General features: G+C 42.2%; 1 protein-coding gene across 1 annotated transcript; it reads left to right on the plus strand.

Moving 5' to 3' along the window:
• The first annotated feature begins 4,552 nt into the window (after positions 1-4,552).
• chrd (chordin) lies at positions 4,553-23,849 on the plus strand. Its single transcript, XM_044203084.1, has 21 exons — positions 4,553-5,000; positions 7,379-7,482; positions 7,684-7,810; positions 9,798-9,950; positions 10,256-10,373; positions 10,737-10,824; positions 11,870-12,011; positions 12,289-12,426; positions 12,702-12,784; positions 14,572-14,719; positions 16,098-16,204; positions 16,515-16,794; positions 16,960-17,201; positions 17,291-17,404; positions 18,655-18,846; positions 19,073-19,166; positions 19,351-19,407; positions 19,647-19,750; positions 20,001-20,264; positions 21,353-21,446; positions 21,872-23,849. The coding sequence occupies exons 1-21, from the start codon at positions 4,859-4,861 to the stop codon at positions 21,934-21,936; spliced, it is 2,856 nt and encodes a 951-aa protein (XP_044059019.1). The 5' UTR covers positions 4,553-4,858; the 3' UTR covers positions 21,937-23,849.
• The last annotated feature ends 1,577 nt before the right edge of the window (positions 23,850-25,426 follow it).

Genomic DNA, 25,426 nt, shown 5'->3' on the forward strand with positions numbered 1-25,426 from the left:
TTTAGCTGTGACAGAGTATTTTTACACTCTTGCATTGCTACTTTTACTTTAGAAGATCTGTGAACTTCTTCCAGCGGCAAGGTGTGACAATCTCCAAACCAAACCGTTTCTTGAAGTCATATCTGATGCCCTGCGACATGAAATGTCTTTTCAGGAAGCGCCGTGGCCGTTGTAGGCCTAATTACATTTGTACGGACGGACGTTATAATATCTAGGCAGTCTATCACATGATCTCGCTCCACTTTTTCTCCAGAAATGAAGCTATTTATTGGTGACAAATGATGGAGACTCCTCCCTACAGCCAAATAGGTCCTCTCCCCGAGGTGTCAAAATAAACCAAGCACCCCAACACACCCCACAAAAACCATACCCCAGTACATTTGGAGATGGCTTCTGCCCGCTAATTGCCTCCAGTAATTATTGTCACACACTCTCCATCATGGATCCCAATTCGGAAATAGTGATGGTGAGAGGAGAAAGCTTTTTTCTCTCTAAAGTTTCGACTGTGTCTGCCAATTGATTCCGTTTGTATGAATAAACATCAACTCAGCAAGACTTCTGCAATTTGCATAGTGAGTGAGGAAAGGCCCATTCGCCCTTTTCCGTTGCCGGCAGCAGCACAAAATTAGCTTTACAACTGAGCGGGCCGCCTCTTATTACCATCATTATCAGCATCAACATAACAGTGGCTGTAAAAGCATCATGCGCTTCTTGTTCTGTTGCTCTGTCAGCTTTTACGGCTTGCTCTGAGGTACATCCTGCGTTTAACTGATATGCAATGACCCTGTTAGATGAAGATTGCGGCTCCTGTAGCGGGAAAAATGAGATGCAGTTTAGTTCATTTCTCCCGATCTGATTATTTTTGGCGTCAAAGATCATTTTCCAGCATCTCCGAATGAGTTACGTCCTTTAGATGTCTGCCTATGATAGAATAACCTAACCTAAAACAACCATAATAACCGCATAGGTTGGGAATGTAACGGGAAATGTACGATTACAAGCAGAGTTTATGTCATGGCTTATCTAAACATGAGTCGGAAATAATTGGGTCTTTAAGATGTTTTTCCAGCTAATTAATAGGAGAAAGGGAAGGTCACATATGTACTCTAAACAGAACGTGTTCTATGAGCCATGTGGGAGCCTTTCTAAATCCTGGATTTATCTGCCGTGATTTACATATGTGCCGAATAAATAAATAAGCAGCTGTTTTTTGATTGCTTTTTAATTTTTTTTTAACAAATCACAAGGCTATTTAAGTCTCATTGTCGAGCTTGTTAGTGCAGCAAGCTTCCATGTGATGAGGAACAGGTGGTGTGTGTGTGTGTGTGTGTGTGTGTGTGTGTGTGAGAGAGAGAGAGAGAGAGAGAGAGAGAGAGAGAGAGAGAGGTAGAGAGAGAGAGAGGCACATCTGCCAGGCTCACTGGCTGAATATTCACACCTCCCAGGCCGACCAGCAAACAGGATGCTGGTCGGCCTTAGAGTGTGTGCTGTGTAATCAGACAGACAGATTAAGGGGGCGATACTGTTAAACAACCCGCATTTATGACCCGCAAGCTGGGTCGTCTGACAAACAAGAGCAAATACACAGCGCGGTGATGGAGTGAAGTATCCATGTCTGTATCCATCCAGCTGCACCATTATGCCATTGTGGATGATTTACAGCCGATACCCCCCCCTCTCTCTCTCTCTCTCTCACACACACACACACACATATACACACACACACACACACAGTAAATTTCGATAATGTCCTTTTAATGATGTCTCTGTGTTTGGGCCTGTAGAAATCTGCCAGCAGTGTTTCATATCGGGTTATTGTGTTCTCCTCAGAGAGGGTCCTGGACTGCGGAGCGTCTGCTTTTAATTGAGTCCTGATCGGAATCGTACTTTTATTCAGTCATAAAGCGCTGTACTGTTTCTGGCATATTAGAGATGGTTTCAGAGATTACTCTCACTCTTTTACTGTAATCCCTCTCTCCGCCCCCCCACACTTCTCCTGGCTTAAAACACAAACAGCGAGATTTATAAGGATGTGGATCAGTTCAGGATGAATGTTTTTGTTTTTTTGAAAGATAAAGCATCTGTAATTTATAAAATATTATGACCATGATATTACCATTTTAATGAAAGTCCTACAGTTTAGTGGAGTCCAGGGCTCTGGGGTCAAATTCAACTCATATACATCAAAATATTTATCATAAATATAAATTAATTGCACACCATCTCACTATCTTCAACAGGTTATATTCAGTACTGTATCAATATATAACATGTCCAATAATTTGTAAATGTTGATTTTTTTAAATGCGGGTTCATCTGTGGCCTGATGATAAAGTGTGCATGCATAGTGTGCTGTATTCCATACATTATACATTTTGCTTTTTTTGGAGCCGAAAAGTCCGAACTTTGTTAGGAAATCTGGCAATTATATGTCGTTTGATCATCAGAAAAGTTAAAACTGCATGATGCTACAAAGTACAAGTTTGTTTTCCCAATCCGCAAGGAATACTCTTGAATTCGGCGTGAGCATGCTCCTTTAAGAAATGCATACTAACATTGTTTCTCCTGCCATTCCCAGAGTCAACTTTCACTAAAATAACATAACGCTTGGAGCAGAGTGGACGCCTTGTAACTAAAAGGAGTGATTGGTTATTGAATAATGGCCTCATGTGCTGGAAAGATCTTCTACCATAATTCATTTTTCATACACGGTCTTATAATGAAATAAAGTTTGGAGCCTCCCAGAGAGTCCGTTTCTAAACATGCGCTGGAATCCACTCCAATACACAAACACGCTGCAGTCATTATCCCAGTGGGGCTATCCCTGCACTGGGGTTTTGTTAGCTCCAATAGACAATTTACCATCCAGTCTGCCTAATGAATCACCGTGTGCAGCGCAGAAGAAAAGTGTCGCTTATCACCCTATGATGAAGTGCAAACGGGCCATCATCGATTCCCATTGCTGCTGGAGGGGAGTGGGAAGGGGGGCGCGTGAATATACACACCCGGATGGAAGTGGCTCCCACAGGCCGCATAATGCATAAAAATAACACCTTGCGCTCACACCTTGGCCTGCACTTTTGGCACAAAACCGATTAGATTTGGCACCTTTTTACACGACGTTTTAGTATAAAGAAACAGGGTTTAGGGTCTCTTAGTATCCTGTCTGTGGACTAAGTAGGACCTAGAAGCAAAGACAATGAAGTACACAAGTGCTGCTGTACCTCAGTGGTTCTCAAAGTGCGGTTTGATGGGAACAAACAGCAAAATGAGGAACATTTTATTCTCACTGTAAAGGCACTATTTTGAGCATGTTCTATATCATATGTAAGAAACCATGGGGTTACACAACATGTGCAATACACTTGGCTACATTATCATAATCATTACATATTATTATCCTATAAAAAAAAATCCCAAATCAATCACTCCTTTATTCCAAACATCTCAGCCATATAATAAGCCTGACCTTTGCTGAACTCTCTGAAATAAATCACCCACGAGCAGCACTACAGTAATGTAAACTTGAACCGCAGAGCGCTTGTTCTGGCCCCCAAGGGACCACTATGAGGAGCTGGACTGTTGCTCAACTGCTCTGTTTTGTTTGATGGGAACATTTCCCAGATCTAAATAGGCCCTAATAAATTTCACTTGTTGTTGATGTTGTGAAGCTCCACACAGGCCACAGTAAGTAAGTCTTTGAGGTTAAATAGCGTTTGGCACCTATCCATGTGTGAGGGCCTAGAAATTTAACAAAGTCATAATACATAGGATTTTAAGTCATCCAGGTAGGCTTTTAGGCAAGCCAAAAGAAACAGTTGGAGGTCTGAAAGAGGACAGAGGTTTGCAGAGGGCCAGGACAAATTGAAAGGGGTTGCCTTGAGGTATTCCAACTATTTTCATTTGTTTCTGTTAAGTCACTTAGGTCTCAGCTCCAAACACACTTGAAAAAATAGACAGTGCAGCCAGACACTGCAGCAGACACTTACACATTCCTTACTGTACATGATCTGGAGATTCAAACCAGCAAATAAATCAATAAGGGAGCATTTGGTACCAATGACCACACCACCAGCAAACTAATAATGATGATGATGATGATGGTAATAATAATATAACATTTTGTTTGCATCTTAACTACTTAAATTGTCAAATAAACTCAATATGACAAGTAAACCAAGAAAACCCACAGCTGCCCAGAACCAGAGCAAACTATGAAAACAAAAATGATGTAAAAGTCGCTTCTGAATATAGGCTAGGTCTAGTTACTAATATCTGTCTAGTTAAGTGCCCGATTAACAAAAGTTGTGTAAGGTTCATGGTAAATAAGCCACTCAGCCTATAGGCTATTTGTGCAGCTTGTCAGTAGAATTTTTTTTTTGTAAAAACAGTGTTGTGAAAGTATTGGTACAAAATAAATCCGACGCAGGCTCGTTTCCCTATCTTAAGCGTTAGTGGATTGATAGGGGCGTCAATTTCCCTTTCCATCACCCACCCCCACCATCCTTCCCCCTCCTCCCGGCCGGTGGCTGCTTCTAGCTGTCAGGGAAGCAGGCTATAAAACAGAAAGGGACGGGACTCAGAGGAGGCTGTTGGTGCTGAGGAAAGACATTCGGTCCAGCTGAGTATGTCCTGTTTTCGGAAGACCTCTGCCTGACTGAAACTCGGATGATTCAAAACAGGGGACTTTCGAACTAATGCCAACGGACACTTGGATGTAAGGTGGAAACTTACATTTTTGTCAGGGTGTGTAATTTGCCGCTTCAAGTTCGACAGTGGCCTCATAAAGTTGCCTACTCGATATCGGAGGTTTGAGAGAAATAGTTTGTGGAGAGACAGAAAGAGAGGGAGGTTTGGGATGCTGGTTCCCCGCGCGCTGCGCTCCTTTCTGTGCGTACTGAGCTGCGCGTGGCTGCACGTCGGAGCGGCCTCGCGGCTCAAGTCTCCCGCTCTGCCCATCCAGTCAGAGAGCGAACCGCTGCCCTCCAAAGGCGTGTCAGGTAAGAAAAACAACATGTTTATATTAAAGTTATGACAACTTTGTTTGCTATAGTTCCAAACGTTTTATGTCAGTTTATGTACGGTACCATTGTATGAGGTAGTCCATGAAACGAGCACAAGACAGTAGCAAAACTCCGTTCAGAATGTGTAATTTTTAATGTGACCAGTCTTGAGCACGTTGGGTCTATGTGACTGTAAAGTGGCTATATGTTTTTAATGAATTAAGAGGAGTCAGTCAATTCGGCTAGCACCCAATACAACAAGCAGCACTGACTTTAACAACAACTTCAAGCTTCAACAAGCCCTCCTTTCCATAATGTGTTTGACCCAACACACGTCGAGGGGGCAGCAGTGAGCACTAAGAAACAATTTACAAGTCCAGATATTTTTTAAATGAATGCTGTAATTTGATATCACAATTATGCCGAATTGCAGTGAGCACACCATTACTGTTACCAGCTGTAGTGTAAGTATGACGTGTACTTTTTTTCTGAAAAAAACCCCAAGAAACCTTGAAATTGCCAGATTTTCTCATTAAATTTGGGGTGGTGGGCTGCATGCGCGTACCGGGGCCGGGTTATGAGTTCAGCCTGAGTTCAGCCGCCTGGAAGCTGCACGCAAAGGTGAAGTGGCCCAACAGCATACTAGCTTTTAAAAAAATAGGAACACATAATGTTAACATTTAAAGTTGAGTTAAAAGAACGGTCTACCTAACTTATCCCACTGTAATTTCATGCATCCACCATTTTCGTGAATTTCTATTTTTCCTTGAAATGTTTCTCAGTGCCTGGTTTGCTTCATGTGTAGCCTAAACTAGCAGCAAACATCTGAGTCATAACCGCAGTGGATGCCATTTGATTTATGTGTGAAAGCCCCTACGTACAACGCTCATTGCGGTTTTTCTAAGGTAACTACTCTGGAGTTTAAAACTGTGGGAACTCCACGTTAACCACCGCCTTAACGTGTAATTCAATGTTGGAAACTGTAATCAATCGACTTTCCATTACAAGCATTGGCTCCTCTGAGTTGATTTATTTCAGCAGAGGCAGAAGTGGCAGGCAAAGCGAGCGGCTCACAGTTTGGCTCCCTTTAACTGGACTGGACTGTTTAAAGTGTGTTGTCACTTTAATGAAAGAATAATGTGAACCAGGTTGGTAGCAGTGAGCAAGGCAAGCCATCAGATCGAGTGCAGTTGGCGAGGGGTGACATCACGTTTGGTGTGTGTGTGTGTGTGTGTGTGTGTATACACTCAGTCAAGGGCGCTTACCGCACACACTGCTTACAGGCAGTTATCCTAGCCAACCTAACCCACTCAATTATGATTTTAGTATAGTAATAATAACGCTAAAAGCTATTTTTATCTCCTGTAACATCAATAAACAGTGCAGTCCCTATATATTAGAACAGTGATGTGTTTTTTTTATAGGTATGGCTCTATTCCAGCACACTGGATTTCAAGTGAACCAACTATAATGTGCTGTCTTTCAGCTTTGAGAGTGTTTGTTCACATCCACATTGGGTAAGGAATTGTAGCCCTTCTTATCTATCTATAAAAAGGGCTTCAGTTTCTACATGGTTCATCTGATGTGGATGTAAACACACACAAAGTCGGCACTCTAGCTTCTGTAGCCTCATAGTCATTGTTTCATTTCAATTCCGATAAGTACAGAGCCACATTTATGGTATTCACTGTAATAATCCTTTTAATATGTATCCTTAGTGATGAGTTTATTGTAAACTGGATGCACTTCATAGTATTTCTTACCCCATATTGCTTACTTTGCTTACTGTCATGTAGCATTTACATTATGCTTTTATTAAATTACTTTATAAAATCTTTTTAACAAGCTTTCATCGTGTATATTTCTGGGAATCTCTGATAATCTTTCGGTGGAAAATTGAATGTCTCCCATGCCTGCTCATGGATCATTTAGATGAGACAGGATGCAAGGTTGAGTCCCAAAACTTATGAGGCATCCAGGGAGTTTCAGTTGCCTCCAACATGCCTAAGCAATGAGCTATGCAAGATTTATTTGTTCTTAAATCTGAAAATGGGTACAGTGACTCAGTCTGCATAGTTGTCATCCTACATGACTGACACTAAATAAAAGCCTTGTAGTTGCACTTTCTCTTGCTCTTAAATATCAAAAGCCTTATGTAAGTCAGCTCATATCTTAAAATGCCTCAACAAAATTCTTCTGTGCTCGCCATAATTACTTACTAACACAATTAAAGAGGACAAACCTCACATATAATTTCACTTAGTTTCTAATCAAGACTGCCTTTGGTTTGGAAAGAGCCAAAGACTTGTGATCATAACTAGCCAGTGTTTGACCCTGAAGACAGCCATGTATAATCAGCAGTGTTTGTGTTACAGGATGCTCATTCGGAGGTCGATTCTATTCTCTGGAGGACACATGGCACCCAGATCTGGGGGAGCCCTTCGGTGTCATGCACTGTGTCCAGTGCCACTGCGAGCCTGTAAGTTTTGTCTCAACGTGACTTCTCTCTATATGTGTCTCTCTCACTCAGTATCTGTGCAGTAGCAGGTTGAACTAACTCATCTCCAGATGAATTTGTAATTAACTGTTGCCCCAGAAAGGCAGAATTTTTTACTGTGTGTTTTCAGATGGGATTTGATGAGTGACTGATGTGTCTGTTTCTCTGGTGTTTCTCTGGCAGCAAAAGAGCCGTCGTGGCAAGGTGTTTGGGAAAGTAAACTGTAAGAATATCAAACAGGACTGTCCGGACCTGGACTGTGATGATCCCGTCCTTCTGCCAGGGCAGTGCTGTAAAACCTGCTCTAAAGGTAATCATCTGCCGACCCAGTCTCATCACATGCTGCCCTCTGATTCTTTCTTTTGGTTCTTTCAGGTCTTTTTTTTTCTTGTGATCCAAATTCTAGCTGTCCTAAATGCATTAAATAGTCAGCTGAGAAAACAAGCAAGCACAGCTTAAATTGCTGCAAAAATGAATTGCTCTTAGTTCCTCCCCTTTGTCACATCAACAGCTTCAAGAGTTTTTGTTTATTCTTTATTTGATTCACACTACTGTCTTTCTTCTACTTTTATCTACCTCTCTATCTCCATCTTTCCCTGTTCAACCCCCCCAATCAACTGGTTAGAGAAATAAACACATTTATTTCTCTAACCAGCCACAACTGAAAGTACTACCCATCTATTTAGCCTCATTCACACATTGCCACTTACCTTGTCTACACACTGCTGCGCACACAATTCCACCTTATTAGAGAATTAGCGCTCCCCTGTACATGCTCACACACACACACATGCACACAGGGTGGGTCTTCATGCTGCGCTGTTATTCAGCAGATTGGGTGTTTTTCTACGCTGTGTGACTGGTAATGGAATGGAAAGTAAAGGTAAGGTAAAGCACTGTGTGGACAACACTGTGCTGTGTGTGTGTGTGTGTGTGTGTGTGTGTGTGTGTGTGTGTGTGTGTCAAGAATTGCACAGGCCCAGGACTGTGTGTGTGTGTGTTGTGGTCAGGTTTTAAGGAAAAGGTTGAGTGTGTTTGTCTTAGCTTTGGCACCAAAGCAGCTAGTATGTTTGTTTAAGTGATGGAAAATGGTGTGTGTATGTGTGTGTTTGTGTGTTTATATATATGTGTGTGTAATGACTGGTGCACCTGAGGATACAGTATTGCTAAGTGGGGAGAAGTGAGAGTGACACTACCCAGAAGCCCTCGAGCATGCCCAATGGAGCAGAGGAGTGACGGAGTGAGAGAGGAATGATGAGATTTGTGGGTGGTGTGTGTGTGTGTGTTTGTGAATTACACACCAAGAAAGAAAGCAGACAATCCAGCTGAGCTCCTCAGAAAACTGCCTTGGAGAAATAAAGTTTAGGTGACTAAGAGCCAGTGTGTGGTTCTCTTTCTCAAGACCATGTCAGTGGGGCTGTATTTGGCTGAATGAGCACCACTGCATGTGTCACTGTGTGTGTTTGCATATGTGTGTGCAAAGCAGTGAGGTCTACACATTACATGAAGACGCAAAACAGTTTGTGTGGAACAGCGGGTCATTGTTGGGATCACACACCAGTGTCACTCCCAATTCTCTTTAAGCTCTTCAGCTGCAAGAGACTACATTGGTTAGTTACCCCTGGCCGAGAGAGAGTGGGGGGGGGGGGGGGTGAGGAAGAAGTGCTGTATCCTTCAGCAGTGGATTGGAATTGGTGTCTGACGTCCTCTAAATCGTTCCTTCTTCCCATCTCTGCTCTTTCTTCTGTCATTTTCTGCCTGTCTTGCACAACCTAAATTTGTCACAGTTTCTCTCTGGCTGCTTATGTCCCCACATTTGACACTTTTCATCCATACTTAAAACATAATCAAGTGACAAAAGAAGTTGACAGTTGATGCTTTAGTCTCATCTGTGCACCAGACTTTGAGAACGATGTAGCTGAATGTGTTTTGAAATGTTTGGGTTTACTTGGTTTATTTTGCCACATACTGAAACAGTTTCAAAGGCAGAGACTAAAAGTCTTTATTAGAACTAGAAGTAGCATACAAGTACTGCTAATAGTCTTCCTATCAGAAATAATAAAATAATATTTGTGTCACATTCAAATTGATTCAGGCCAACATTCAAAGGCTAACATTAGCCATAAATACTGGCAATCTATGTACATAAGTCTTTGTATATATCTCTGTGCAACTCTACAGTATTTACATCTAACTATAACATTAACAGTACTTTGTTAGTATTATAAGCCCTACGACAGGTGGTCAGCAGGTATCTCTTTTTTATTAATATTTTAACTGTTTTTTTCTTTCTACAGTTGAGGATGACAAGAAACAGACAGACTCTTTGTTGGACAGCTTTGAGTATTTCCATGAGAAGGGCAAAGGGAAGGTGGATGACCTCCACAAATCTTACAACGACAGATCCTACCTGAGCTCTGAGGAAGTGGGCCCCGGGGAGAGCCGCACTGGTGAGTAGGAGCACCCATAGACAGATGGAAAGACCACTAACACACTTACATTAAAGCAGTGTCTACATAGTGGACTGCAATTTGTTGGGCCAGCATAAACGGCTATAAGTAACTACTAAAACTTACTTACTACTAAAAATATAAATTATGCCTCAAGAGAGCACATTCATGCATCACTTACACATACACGCATGCATGCAAACATGTGCACACACAACCCGCAGGATAATAAAAGCACTATAAACAGGAGTGCTTATCATGGCATATGTTAGTAAGTACCTATCTAACCCTCTCCCCTTCTGCAGACTTTGTAGCAGTGCTGACAGGAGTGACAGACTTATGGCTGCCCAGCTCCAGTGGTGTTGCCAGAGCTCGCTTCTCTCTGACCAGAACTAGCCTGGCCTTCTCCATCACATACCAGAGGTAAAACACACAGTGTGTCACAGCTGAAAAATCGACTTCCTTTATTGTAGCTTTAGTCTCTGAAGGTGGTGCTTTCTTCTTTTTCTGATCAGCCTCGGTAGCATCACTGCTCATCCTTTCCCCTTTTCCAGCTCTTCTCCTGTATATCCCAAACAAACTTGAGGTATTTAGAGTAGCAAATATAAAAGACGTCACAATCTGTCTGTTGTTTCAACCATAATTCTGTTGTAGTGGTCAGCATTAAGATGTAGCAAAATTGAGTTGTAGAAAAACTGAGTTATGTATATGAAAATACAGGGGATAATATCTTTCTACATTAATTTTCTATCAATTTTTATCCGTCTGTTTTCCCTTACTTTTCAGAATGGGCCGCCCCAGTAAAATAATCTTCCTGGATTCAGATGGGACCACTGCTTTTGAGTACAGAGTCCCCAAGGGACAGTCAGACATGGTAAGATGTCACATAAATAGAAATCATTATGTGTGTCTGTGTGTTTCCTGAGAGAGAGAGAAATTATGTACTGGTGTGATGAATGCTCTCACTCCATGACTCTATCCTCCAACTTTTTTCCATAACTCACTCTGCAATAATAAACGATAAACACACTCACAGACACTCACATACATACACAGTGACACTTCCTTTCTGCTTCGTTGCCTCTTTCTAAACATCAGAAACTCAGTCTGATTGCTGTAAACATCAACATACACTCACTCACTCAATCACTCACTCACAATGTAACATCAGGGAGAATCCACCATCAAGTCAGAGGTGTACAAGACTGAGTTTAGTAAAAGGCCAATATTATCCTGATAAATCAGTAAACTGATATGTTGGTGTAACAGTAGTACCCATGCATGCATGTCCATATACTCCCTAGGGTCTGGCTCGATCACCACACATCATTTCCTGCCAAGATACACACATCTCCTCATGCCATTTCAGATCCGAACTGTTCTGCAAGGCAGGAGCCCCCCTAAATACAGGTCCCAGAAATTGGTCTATTATTATTTTTAGATAAATGTCAGTGTCAAGCACCAGAGGACCTTAGAGAAAACACTCCAGCACAAAAAAAAGAAGAAGGGGGGAATGAAGGAGCAAAACTTTTGGAAAGAGAATTTTTCACATGTTACATCACTGCATAACAGGGGGACAGAGAGTATCGCTAATTAAATTGGAGATTACCCCTGAACTTAAAGTTATGAGGTGCCGGCACACTGCCACATTTCTTCCCTCCAGTCTCAGGGAGAAGTAGCGGTTTTATGTTGAAGGTTTGCAGCCTGGGGTTGAGAGTACAATCACATGGTTTGATGTATTTAGCAGATGTGCGTGTGTTGTCTGTTTGGATGTCTGTGTTCCTATGTGCCTTTTTCATGAGTAAGAGATATATGAAAATGTTTGGAGATTATAGACAGTATGGTTTGACATCCATGCACAATTCCATCTTTGCTGCGACTGTACTGTAGCTTACCTGCCTGTGTGTGTGTGTGTGTAGATCTGTGGAGTATGGAAGAACATGGCTAAGCCGCTAATGCGACAGCTGCAGTCTGAGCAGATGCGCATCAGCATGACCACATCGACGAGCAGACGGGAAGAAGTGGAGGGGAAGATCATCAAACACCGGGCGCTATTTGCTGGTGCGTGTGGAATATTATAGCATTCTGATGGGTCATTACTTTTTTGTAATGTTCCTTTGGACATGTGTATGCCTTTGTCTTTGTGTTGTAGTGCACATTAAACTCAATATTTACAAAGCAGTGGAATTGTATACGTTCTCATGTAATCTTAAAAAGCCTTGTGTGGATTAATGTAGCTAAAAAATGTGGGCTTTGTTTACAGAGAAGTATTTGTATAGAAGTCCTGTAAGAGAATGCAGATATTCAGTATGGTAATGTGCATGTGTCTTGTGTACAGAGACATTCAGTTCAACGCTGTCGTCGGAGGAGGAGAATTCAGGCATGGGAGGCATTGCCATGTTGACGCTGAGTGACACAGAGAACAACCTCCACTTCATCCTCATCCTCCAAGGCCTCATCAAACACAAAGACAAAGGTGAGAAACAAGACAGAGAAGGACGAGAGGGTGTGCTCTGACATGTAGAGATAATATAGGTTTGACAGAAAGAAGTATTTCAAAAGTCCAGAGATTTCTCACCCCCTGCAAAATTATGGAGCGCTTGAAAAAAAGCACTTGATTACCAATTCCTCCACTGAAACTACAGGTTAAACGAAACCACCGAGACAAGTATCCTCTTTTGCCTCTCTGTTGCCATTTCAGTCACTGTTGAAGGGGTGACATTAATGCGAAAACTGTCTCTCTCTCCTCAGAGCCCCTTTTGGTGCCCATCCGAGTCCAACTTGTGTACCACCAACACATCCTGAGAGAGATCCGAGCCAACATCACCTCTCACGTGAGTAATAACACACATTAACATGGACTAGCACGGGCTTTTCATGGCTGATTCCAACAGTAAAAGCTGTGATTTGGCCAATATTTTGTACCAAATCTTCATGTTTGAAAAAACTATTTAAAAAATAGAAATATTTAGTGTTTCCCACAAATTATTTGGAAAAACAGTCAATCAAAAAACCCAATATTCAGCATTAAATAAGTGGGAGGTTTTAGGGAAAAGTGTTATCTGGGACAGACGGTGAATTAAGGGGTGAGGAGGAGCTGTGTTGTTGTTGGTTAGGAACATATGACACAGCAACACACTCACACTCCTGGTCCCCCCACCCCTCCTCTCAGAGACGGATGTGGTGTGGTCACCACATCCTAGTGCTGTTGTCGCCGCTGCTCTGATCACAGCTAACTACCCTGAGACATGACAAGAAAATGGATGGAGAGGAAGAGTTAGGGGAAAACAAGAGAAGAGAGAAAGTGTGTGAGAGGAGCTTTTGCAGGAGACAGATGTGAGCAAGGATGAGAGACACAGAGGAAAGAGGGGAGGGACTGGGGAGGTAGAGAGGATGGACTGCGTACACACTCCTCACACATGTCAGTGGTTAGTGGTCTGTGGGCTGAGCTGGATGGAGGGAGGAAGGAGGGAGGAGGAGTGATGAAAGGCGGGTCTGTTTTGAATTCTGCCAGGAATTGCGTGAAGGGCCGATGCGCCTCTTTCGAGCCTAGTGGTGAGAGAGACCGTCCGTGAAAAATATGTGCAAAGTTTGAGCTCACCAATTGCCACATGACCCCTCAACGTGTCCTCGAGCTAAATGCTGAAACCCAAACCGCTGACTCATTATAAGTCTAGCTGAGTAACAGAGACATATAAACAACATAGTGTACGTCATTTTTAGCTGAAGAGGATTCTTGCCTTTATTTTTCCGTCTCTAAATACACACACAGACAAGCAAACACATCTGATTTTTAAATGTGGGAAGTCACTTTTTATTGGACCAGTAATCCTGACAGTGTTATTGCTCTGCCTGATTTACACAGGACCCCAATCTACCCTTCTGCACCTTACTTCCCCTCATTATTCTATCCAATATAAGTCACCTTCCCTCTGTCCAGCACCTTCTCTTTTCCCACTCTGTTTTGGCTCCTCGCTGTGTGGATTTATGGTACATTTATATTTATATTGAACTGAGGCCCTGAGGTCATAAAAGTAACATTTCTTCAACACGCTCGTACATCTGTCCTATTAATCTAACATTTCTCAACGTCCTGACCAACTCCCCCAGTCTTCCTGGAGTCCAGTCTGCCTGCATGAAATTAAATTTCACTCAATATGAAACGTGTTAAGGCAATGCAAGCCATATTTTTGCCCAGGGTTTAAGTGTGCGCTTGTGGGGTGATTTAAAATCATGTGTTTTTAAGTAATGTAACTGTTTGTGTCCTTAATGGTTTCTGACTTTGTGATTACTGAATTAATCTTATCTTGAGGAGATTTTACTGTCCTGGGATCTGCTCTGCTCTCTGTGCTCATCTCATCTTTGTATAGTATAAACTGAAAGGGATAATAGTTGGAAACATGTCACCAGTCTGTCTCTCATCTAAATAAGCTGGGGTTTGGTTACTCCGGTAACATGTCAGTGTTGTACTAAACATCATGTCAACAAGTGACTCTTAACAGCATAATATGACATTTTTATTTCTGGTATTGAAAAGGCATTTGTTGACAATGGAATATGGTTTTATATTTATCCACTTGTTGAACCACATATACCAACTCAAGCTAACTGTTCTGTGCAGGACCCCGACTTTGCAGAGGTGCTGACAGACCTTAACAGCCGCGAACTGTTCTGGTTATCTCGTGGTCAACTGGAGATCGCTGTGGCGACAGAGGGTCAGGATCCCCGACAAATCTCTGGCTTCATCACCGGCAGGAAATCTTGTGACAGTAAGTGTCCTCGCAAACAAATACCTTTACGTGGGTGAAATAAAAACTTTTTCCCCCCATGTCTCTCTTCACATTATTCCAGCGAGGTGGTAACAAACACGGCAGATGCAACACACACAGAGGTTGCTAAGAATCTGTTTTGCGTTGTAGCTGGTTTGTGCTCGTCTATCTGTGGCTGTTTTTGTCTTTCTCCTCTATAAATACTTGCTCTCTTTCTTTCTGTCTCCATCTTTTCAAATCTTATCACTTGGGGAAACCCATGTTTATAGACCTTCTCTTTTGTTGGTGGCCCACCAAGACTGTATATGCATGTTTGTGTGTGTTTGTATGTGTGTGAGAGACACAAAGAAAGAGAGACACAGATTTGGGGAATGTTGTGGACGGCCCAGTTGTCTGAAACCGTTAAAGCATGCACACATGGCATAATTGACCATGAGCATCAAACATCAAGGTGCCCAGCACCTTTGAAAGACACTTTCATTGTCTAACACACACAAAGACATGCACATAAGCAGACACAAATATGCATCAAGACGTTTTTTTAGTCCAAGTTTTACACACCGACACACAGCGGTGCTGCCAAGGTCACAGTCTGCTGGACCTGACTCTCCATGCTGGTGTTCCAGTGCTGTGATTAACAGCTTGACGTTATGTGAGAAGAATTCAAACCCAACACACTCCTTTCCCTCGCTCTCTTTTCTCCTCCTTCTCTTTCCCTTCCTCCTTCTCTCATTCTTTCGCTCTCTCCCTTCATGTCTCGATCCCGTCATCTGCTGTCCTCTTTGTGTATCTTTGGCGTCATTCCTCCTCTCTGGCTTTTTTTCTGTCTCCATGTCATTTCCCACATTTTTCTCTGCACTTTTCTCATCCTTCTCTGTTACTCATTCCCTCCTGTCCTCTCAGCTCAATCTTTTTAAGCCTGCTGCATTCAACAAGCGTTACCTCATTCTAAGGCTTAACCTTGGGTGGGTTTTTTGTGCAGTGAATGTGTGTGCGCCAGACAACATGTATGTTTTTGGCCCAAGGTCACGCACACAATTACATGAGCAGACATGCCTCCTGATTAGTGGTTCAATTGAATCTGTCCCCTCAATGACTGTTTCTTGGTGAAGGGATGACATTATGGGTATGTGGCGTCTATATGTGTGTGGTTGCAGAACGTGAGGGAATGTAATGTGCCCCTCTTCTTCTCGCTCCTGCAACCAACTGGCAAATTTTAACATGACAGAAATCATTGCCTCATCTCGCATGCTGTCAGGCTCTACTATGGTTTAAGGGAGGGAAGTTTCAAGAAAAGTGATAGTTTCAGATAAGTAATTTAAGCAGGAATGTGCGCTAAAGTGGATTATTGACATAAATCTGTCTTTGTCTGGCGCAGCTATTCAGAGTGTGATGTCCAGCGGTGATGCATTGACCCCAGGGAAGACAGGAGGCATGGGATCTGCTATCTTCAACCTCCATGATAATGGCACACTGGACTACCAGGTATAGATTTGTCCCCTACGAGGAAGATAGTTGTGGGTTGTACCTGTCCTGGTTGAAATGTTGGTTATGGTGTAAACTGGATCAGAATGGAAAGAAATCATTAACCCACAAGCTGTAATTCCATTCAGTGTCAAGCTGAATGTCACCGGTCTTACTCAAAATGAGTTTTACGGGCTCTTCTCCACAAAAAAATGGGATTAAACTGACTAAACAATAATAAACCAGGCCAGAACACATTAAAATAATTATTAGTACACTTTTCCCTTTTCACTGGAACTTTAACCATTTCTCCCTCATCCCCTTCCTCCAGGTTCAGGTCGCAGGTCTCACCAGTGACTTTGTTGGCCTCACTATTGAGTTGAAGCCGCGGCGGCGAAACAAGCGTTCTGTGCTGTATGACCTGACTCCGGAGTACGACAAAGCCACAGGCCAGGCGCGGGGCAGCTGGAGTCGTCTGGAGGCTCGGCACATCCACATGCTGCTGCAGAACGAGTTGTTCATCAATGTGGCCACGGCACACAGCCAGGAGGGGGAGCTGAGGGGGCAGATTAAGGCCCTGTTCTACAGTGGCCTGGAGGCACCCAGACATGGTACGGATCAATGGAAGCAGGGGAGGGAGAAGGGCAGGGGTGGGAGGAAAGTCATGTTACATGAAAATACATGGAATTGCTCTCTAAATGTACTGCACATAGCAGAAAAAAATCACCAGTGTGTCCTGGATGCACGCTTTAATGAACCGTTTTCCCTTCTTTCAGATTTGCCCACTCCTCTGGCCGGCCACTTTGTGTCTCCACCAGTAAGAACTGGTGCCTCTGGCCACGCCTGGGTGTCAGTGGACAAACAATGTCACCTGCATTATGAGATTGTTGTTGCGGGCCTCAGCAAGGCCGATGACCTAACGGTGAACGCCCACCTCCACGGACTGGCTGAGATTGGAGAACTAGATGACAGCAGCACCACTCACAAGAGGCTGCTGACTGGCTTCTACGGCTCACAGGTACATCAGTGGACACACACATGCAAATGAATGCAAATATGTGCACACATAGACACACTCATACAGAAACAATCTCTCCTCTCCTCCAGGCTCAGGGAGTGTTAAAGGACATCAGTGTTGAATTACTGCAACACCTGGACCAAGGAACAGCTTTCATCCAGGTCAGCACCAAGATGAACCCCCGAGGAGAAATACGAGGACGGGTATGTAAAGAAAAGTTACAACTTTACATTCATTTGTGGTTCAGATTTTGAATAATTCATTATTCAATTTGAAGCAGTGTCCTCTGTCAAATAGAATAGGCCGGGATTTCCACTCAGGCCTGGAGAGTTGCACATTTTTCTAAAACAATTTCATCAGTCTCTGTTTCAGTGAAGGATTTTAGTCTCCCACAATGGTCCAAACATTTTAGAGGCGGTGGTTCTGACAGGAACAAATTCCACAGCACAACAGCTTTATCCACACAACTGTTTTACTATTACAAGACAACCGTAACACAGTAAAATGCTAACAGCGCAAGCTAGTCCACCAGTACAACGAGGCCCAACAAGGAGGGGTTAGATCAGTTTGTGATCAAACTTTGGCTTATAAAAATGTATTCATTATAATACAGGAACAATTTTGAGGGCATAAGTTATATTAGAAATGTCCAATCTCGAATGTGAACAAAAGTGAGGACCATGTAAAAAAAAAATCACTTTGTAGCCCCAAACCTAAGATGCATCAAATAAATAAATTTGTTTATATTAGACGTTACTATAATTCAGCTTTTGCAACATTCTCATGCCCTTTTAGCAAAAACAGTAGAGCAAAATAAACTCATAGCATTGAAAAACAGAATAGACAAAGTAGAATAAGCGATTAGATGATAGAAAGAAGAAGAGTGAGTGGTAAGAGTCCTTGGGGCCTCCTTTAACCATCTGTTTATGTGTCTGTGCGATTGCTCACTTAGCACTCACTAGCCCACACAACCAAACACTTTCACTGGCAGGTGCTGTCTGCCTGGAGAGACTTTACTGAAAAGTAAACGTTTTATTGGGGTTCAGAAACACACAAACGCAGGCCACAGTTGCAGGTGTAGTGGTTGATGAGTTCTTTTAGGCTGCCAGGTACTTATAAAGAAAGTGATGACACACACACACACACACAACAGCAGGGTCCAGCTGTTTAATAGCAAACAGGTCCAACACATAAACAGGCATATACTTGGGAGCACAGAAACGCTCCATTTAGGAACAGAAGTCAGCTTACACCAGCCTGGAGTCAGGTGTGGCCAAGAAATCTCTGTCCTAACCATCCTTTCTATTTTTTCTTTTCTCTGCCTCTCTTTCATTTCCCCCCCCTTTTATCTTAACACATTTCGCCCACTTCTACATCTGTTCTTATTTTTCTTTCGTGCCCTCCACCTCCATCTATCCCTTCTTTTCATTTCCCAAACGTTTCCTCTCTTCAGGTCCATGTGCCAAACAACTGCGAGTTTGGGACCATGGGGGAGGTGGAGGAGACTGAGTTTGACGACCTCTTTGTGAAGGACCCCGAAGAGCTAAAGAAAGACCCCCATACCTGCTTCTTTGAGAACCAGCACCACGCTCATGGCTCCCGCTGGACTCCCAGCTACGACAAGTGTTTCTCCTGCAGCTGCCAGGTAAAGACAACAAACACTGAGGCAGCAATTAAATGTGTTCGTTAATAGAGCTCTTTGACGCTTTAATCAACAAGGAGGCATGTTTTGACACTAAAATGTTTGAAGAGAATATTGGTAAATGAATTGGTTTGTCTTTGGGAAGTGCATGTAAGGACTGAATATTGTATGTCATCTTGTGTCACAAATAAAACGTGCTCCTCGTCATCTTTGTGCATTTTGTCTGTAGAAGCGAACTGTGATCTGTGATCCAGTCATCTGTCCGGTGTTGACCTGCTCCCGAACCATTCATCCTGAGGACAAGTGCTGCCCGATCTGTGATGGTGAGATGTTGTACATGAGATATATAAATGTAATATTGTGTTTTATAGTGGCAATGCTGCTTTGAGTCCCTGGTTGTGTGCAGATTTTATTCTTTTGGGTGAATTCCCAAAGTGCTCCCCACACCAGTCATAAAGTTGAAAACTAATTCTGTTTTTATGTCTCCATTTCCTTTTTTCTGTTCAGAGAGGAAGGAGCCCAAGGACATGAAAGCTCCAGAGAGGGTGGATGAACATCCTGAGGGTAGCTACTAGCTCTACTGTCTCCAACTTAGCTTCTCTCTCACGCTTTGTTTTTTTTAGTTTTTTTTTTATTTTTCTCTGAAGGCTTTTTCTCTTTTATTGTGTCTTTACTTTCTACATGTCTCTATACTGTATTTCTTTCATTGAATTTCTGCCTACAGTTAAAAGTTAACTCATCATCATTCATTTTCTTGCTGACTGTTCTCAGTAACCTTGTTTCTCCTCTTTCCTCTCTCTCAGGTTGTTACTTTGAAGGAGACCAGAAGATGCATTCCCCAGGAACAACATGGCATCCCTTTGTACCTCCCTTTGGCTACATTAAATGTGCTGTCTGCACTTGCAAGGTAAATATGCATCAATAAACCCACTCACATTTGGCTGGATTTACTTTCCAAAATCCCTCAATGGATCATTTATCTTGTATTAGACTCCAAAGAAACTGGGGCATAAATACATTTATCATCAGTTCAACCTTGGGGAATGTTCAGACTTTTCAACTATTTATGTGGGAAAAAAAGCAATAAGTCAGCTGCATTTTGTGCTAGAAAAAAGAATGGCTGCTAACCTGCTGCCAATGCTACATATTATCCACAGGGATCTTCAGGGGAAGTACACTGTGAGAAGGTGACGTGTCCGGTGTTAACCTGCAGTCATCCCGTAAGACGTAATCCCTCCGACTGCTGTAAGGAGTGTCCAGAGGAGGACAGGACTCCTGCAGGCCTGGAGCACAGCGACATGATGCAAGCTGATGGCCCAAGGCACTGCAAATTTGGCAAGAACTATTACCAGAACAGTGACAACTGGCATCCCTGGGTACCGCTGGTGGGGGAGATGAAATGCATCAACTGCTGGTGTGATGTAAGTATTGTGGCTGCCAAGAAATACGACCCAAGTGCAAATATTTTTGCTGAAATTGAAACTATAAGTAAAGTCATTGGTTATGAAAATTATTTGAAGGTAGCTCATTAAAAAATGATTAATTCAACTGAAGTTATGTTTTGGAATAGTATACTGAAATGCATTCTTTTCATTACAGTACTAAAATGATGAATCACAGTTCACAGAGAGTTCAAACTAAATTCTTTTAACATAACAAAATAAAGTGCTCTGATAATGATGATTTAAATCCAGTACTTTAGCAGATGTGTTGCACTTTTTTATCTAATTAAAATTTAAAGCTGGTCTAATCAATATGTTAATGTGATCAATGGGCCATGAAAAAGACGAAAAAAGTGTAATGTGAAAGGGGTCAATTGTAGTGAGGAACCCACAGAGAATTATCACCCGGCTCTGCAATCCCTTTCAGCTCTACGGAGTGTTTTAGCGTCTTTTAGCTCATTGTTTTGGTTTTACAGCCAGCAAATTTACTGTTTTGGTTCACTCTCACCGCTCTCATGGATAGTTTCCAGATGCAGCAGGCAGATTTTCTCAGCAAAAAAGCTCTAAAAACCCACTGCCCTTTATCTGCCCACCAACAAACTGCAGACAAAGTTAGCGACTAGCTGGTGAACATTGTGGAGCATTTAGCTGCTAAAGAAAAAACAAAAAAACAAACAAAAAACAGAGCTAAAAGGAGAGTGAATATTGGAATTGCAAACAGTCCCTACAGTTGCTGCTGTGAAGCTAACACACAGAGAGGACGAGACGTTTCCCAGAGCCAGCACAGCAGCTCCAGACAGCAATACTCACAACTCTGCTGCTGCTATAGCTAACATCACAACAGCATATCTTGGCAAACTAGAAAGTAAGCTGAATGTCCGTGGGCCATAGTCTGTACTCCCTTACATCCTGAGCTTTGTGATCTGGCATTAAGATGCGTTGAGTATCCCTCCTCATCTCACACTGTGAGCTACATCCTGTCATACCTCCTTGTGTCTCTTTCACCTGTACCTCTACATTTTGCCTCTTTTCACCAACCCTCCATGTTCCTCTCTTATTCTCCACAGCACGGTGTGACTAAGTGTCAGAGGAAGCAATGTCCAGTACTGACCTGCTCCAACATCACCCGCAAAGAGGGCTCATGCTGTCCTGAATGCCTTGGTAAGCAATGAATACACACACACACACACACACACACACTCATCAGCAGGGGCTAGACTGATATATCTGAACATTTTACAAGGCAGCATACTTTACCTCCGATATGATGAAGATATATTGCCTGGCCAGAAACATGTAATGAGAATCTTTAAAATATGCAGTGACATCTCTTTCATTTATACAATCATTTAAAAAGTTGCCTTCGGGAGCTGCTAACCTGGCTAAAAAATGCAAGTGCTTGGCTTTCAGTGGAGAATTTTCCTGTCTTATGATGATTCAAATGCTGCTTCAGAGTTTTTTCCACCCTGACAAAAAAGTTTTAAATATTGGCACAATTTTAATATCAAACCTCAAGCATTATCAGTCAAACGTAATACAAAGATTCTACTACTTGGGTCCTAAATAGATGTTTCTGTTCTCCATAGATTCCAAAGAGGAAGACGACTTGATGATGAAAGCTCCAGACAAAAGCCGAACCTGGAGACACTGACCTGTGGGGACCCACACAAACAACACCAAACCCTCCTCTACCCATTTAACCCATCCCCTCCCTGATGGACCCAAACCCAGAGCTGCACACTGGGTCTTCCCACCTACCCTCCCTCCTCACCTCACACCCACCCTGTTATCAGCTTCAGGATTGTAATGAACAGAGAAGAGCAGAGACGAAGGAATAATACAATGAAAACAGAAATTTTTCAAAGACTCGATAAGTGAAGGGATGAAGCTATGAAGAAGACCAACCAGACTTTACAAACCTGCTGCCTTCCACTTCCTGCCTTCCATTTTTGCTGGAATTTCTTTTTTGCTCAGTTTTTCAAAACAGCTCAGTAGGACTAAAGGTATTATGTAGAAATATAACACAGCTGTTCGACGGGATTCTTTTACTTTTGATCCAGCTTTGTTTTGAGTGGCAAGCTTCGGTAAGATTGGGCAAGTGACAGGGCTTCTTGTTGAAGTACAGCCATAGCTACTGTAACTCTCACCGCTCTCACTGGATAGAGAGGAAAGTGTTGCTTAAATCTGTGTGAATGCGTATGTGTGTGAGTGTGGTTGTGTGTGTTTTTTTTACAAGTAAAGAATACGACTAATCGCAATACAGAAAACACAGTAAACTTCCTGGGTGGCAAGACAGAGTTCAAAAACTGTAAAACACACAGTGAAAACCTGGAAAAAGTGTTGTTCCTCATCTCCTGCCAGTCTGCAACTTTCATTTGTTGTAAAATTATATTTCCACTCAATATCCATCGTGTGGGGGCGTCAGGATCAGTGCTATTTGATTGGGAGAGAAGCTTGAAATGGCTCGGCTGGTTGTTATTTTAGCGTAATACTTAAACAGACATGAGCTTTGCCTTCACCTCCTGTTGATCTCATTGCTTCTCTGCTTTGGTTGTTCCTATTTCTGTTTCAAATTAAGTAATATTTTATGAATTTTTTTATCATTGTTTATGAAGATGAAGCTGGTTTCTATTTTGTATTTATTGAATGGTGTGGACACAAAATAAAAAAGATGTTTGTTGGTAAGAGAATGCCTGTGGGTTTGTTTTGGACGCTGACTCTAACCAGCTTCCCCTAATAATCCCTCCCTTGTTCCCTTTTTGCATTTATATCTTCATTTTTCATCTTGAGTCCTTGGGATTTTACTTTTCCACTTTGTTGCCTTCTTTCGCTTTCCTTCCCTTTGTGTTTCTTTTTCCTCACAGTTTTTCACATATGGAGCTGTGATTACGCAGGGATGACAAGATTGCCAGATTGACCCGACTTAATCCTTCACTTTTTTCTCTTTCTCTCGTTCTATCTTTGCCTCTTTACACTCTATTGATTCCCTTGATCGTCTTCAGCATTTTTTTCCTTTTCCTTTTTCCATTTGTCATTTTCTCCTGTTACTTTCTTTCTGTCCTTGTTATATCGTTTCTCCTCTGAACTCCTGACTTTCTTGTCGTGTCATTTACTGTTGTCTTTTCCCTATTTCATCTCTTTTTACACCATATTTCCTTTTCTTTCCTTTCTTTCCTTTCCTTTCCTCACTTGCTTTCCTTCTCCGACAGTCACCACATGTGCTCAGCAAAGTTTTGTCCCTTACATACCTCCCCATGTACACACACACACAGAGTGCAGACAGACTGAAACATAAACACATATTCACAGATGTACACATGTACAAACTCCTGAATCAGGAACACACACATTGCCAAAGGGCAATCAGAATTCTTTCGAATACACACACAGATACACACACATCTGCTACTGCATTCTGCTGGCCAAAACACATTATTACACCAAAGGTACCTCTAAAAACTAGCTGGCTGACAGTGCTTCTGATGGCACCTGTTGACCTCCTGGAGGCACAGAGCAGTGTGTGTGTGTGTGTGTGTAAGTGTGAGTGTGTACGCACTAAAGCCATGTTGGAAAGTCATCATCAGGCCAGCAGGAAGAGGTGTGTGTGAGTGTGTGTGGGGGGTGTTAGAGCCGAATGGTGGAGGTCAAAGGTTAAGCATTCTGAGCTACAGTCTGTGGCAGCCTGTGAAGAAGCATGAGATGTGTACCAGCCTGAGCCCTGCATCTGTAGATATATATGCGTGTGTGTGTGTGTGTGTGTGTGTTTGTGTGTGTGTATGGTCAGTCACTTGAACAGTACCATATAAAGACAAGCCCAAAAGAAATGATAAAGCACCAAGAACTAACGTGAAATATCCAAACAGCCCAGAACAATTTTCTCTCTGAACATTTGACACATGCTAACAATTTTGTTATGGGCGTCTTTCCGTTGTAGCATGTATACAACATTGTTGTTTTTAACATGCCAGAGATGCGAAAAAAATCTATCTTAATATATGATGACACAAAAGGTTTGTTGATAAAAACTCTCTTTCCATGGCTTCTTCTTTGTCTCTCACCGACACTTCATCAGATGTATGTTTAGTCTATTACTGATATGAAACATTTGACCAGCACTGTGAGTTATTCATCTTATTTATTACTGTAATAAAATTGAAATCAGAGCCACATGTAATGAACTGGACTCTGGTCCCTTTTACTTCTTTTGGGTTAAAGAAAACACCACACTGTTTCATTTAACATGGATGTCACTCTGGTTTGTTTTTCCTTCATTCTCATTTCATTTCTGTTCTTAGTCTAAATCTTTGTTTATTTGTTTATTCATTTATTGCAGAAGGACACAGGACAGATCACCTTCATAATTACTTTTTGGATGTAAAGCACCTCATAGATCCTGAAAGTCACTGGAGTCTCTGCTGGTTTCAAAACTACAGGAAGTGATAGCAAAACTACAGAAAGTCACTGCACCCAGCCTGGAAATAACACAGCCCAGCACATAACCCCCCTTGAAACTACAAATTGTACTTCACTGCGATTTTGTATGGATTAACACATTAATGTGTGAGCTTTAGATGTGCTGGATTATTTTAGCTTCAAACAGAACCAGGCTAGCTGTTTCCCCCTTTTTCCAGTTTTTATGCTAAGCTAAGCTAACCAGCTGCTGGCTGCAACTTCATATTTAGCATACAAACATTAGTGTGGTGTCGACCTTCTCATATGACTCTCAGCAAGAAAGCACAAAAGCATGTTGCCCAACATATTGAACAATTCTGGGTGTATTCAGTAAAGAGGTTCAAAAACACACAGTAAAATTGAAAACAACATTATTATTGGAGGAGGGACTTTTACTTCACTTTCAGGGCTTGGTGATGCGATCTTATCTTACCTGTGAGAAAATTAGCAGACTTAACACTTCAAGCCTTCCACCATGTATTTTTAGGCTGCACCGATACATGAAATCCAAAATGTGACCTGATATTATATGACACATATTTTCTAAATTTGGAGCCTCAAATAGAAGATAAGATAACCTTCTGTGGGTTGGAACAAAGTTTGTTGACGCAACATGATTTTAGAGTAATGAAGCAGATCAGTGGGCTTGATTAGGCAGGTTTAAAGTTAAGGGTGTCGATGATATTAGA

Source organism: Siniperca chuatsi, linkage group LG7 (assembly GCF_020085105.1).
Source record: "Siniperca chuatsi isolate FFG_IHB_CAS linkage group LG7, ASM2008510v1, whole genome shotgun sequence".
Classification (NCBI taxonomy): Eukaryota; Metazoa; Chordata; class Actinopteri; order Centrarchiformes; family Sinipercidae; genus Siniperca; species Siniperca chuatsi.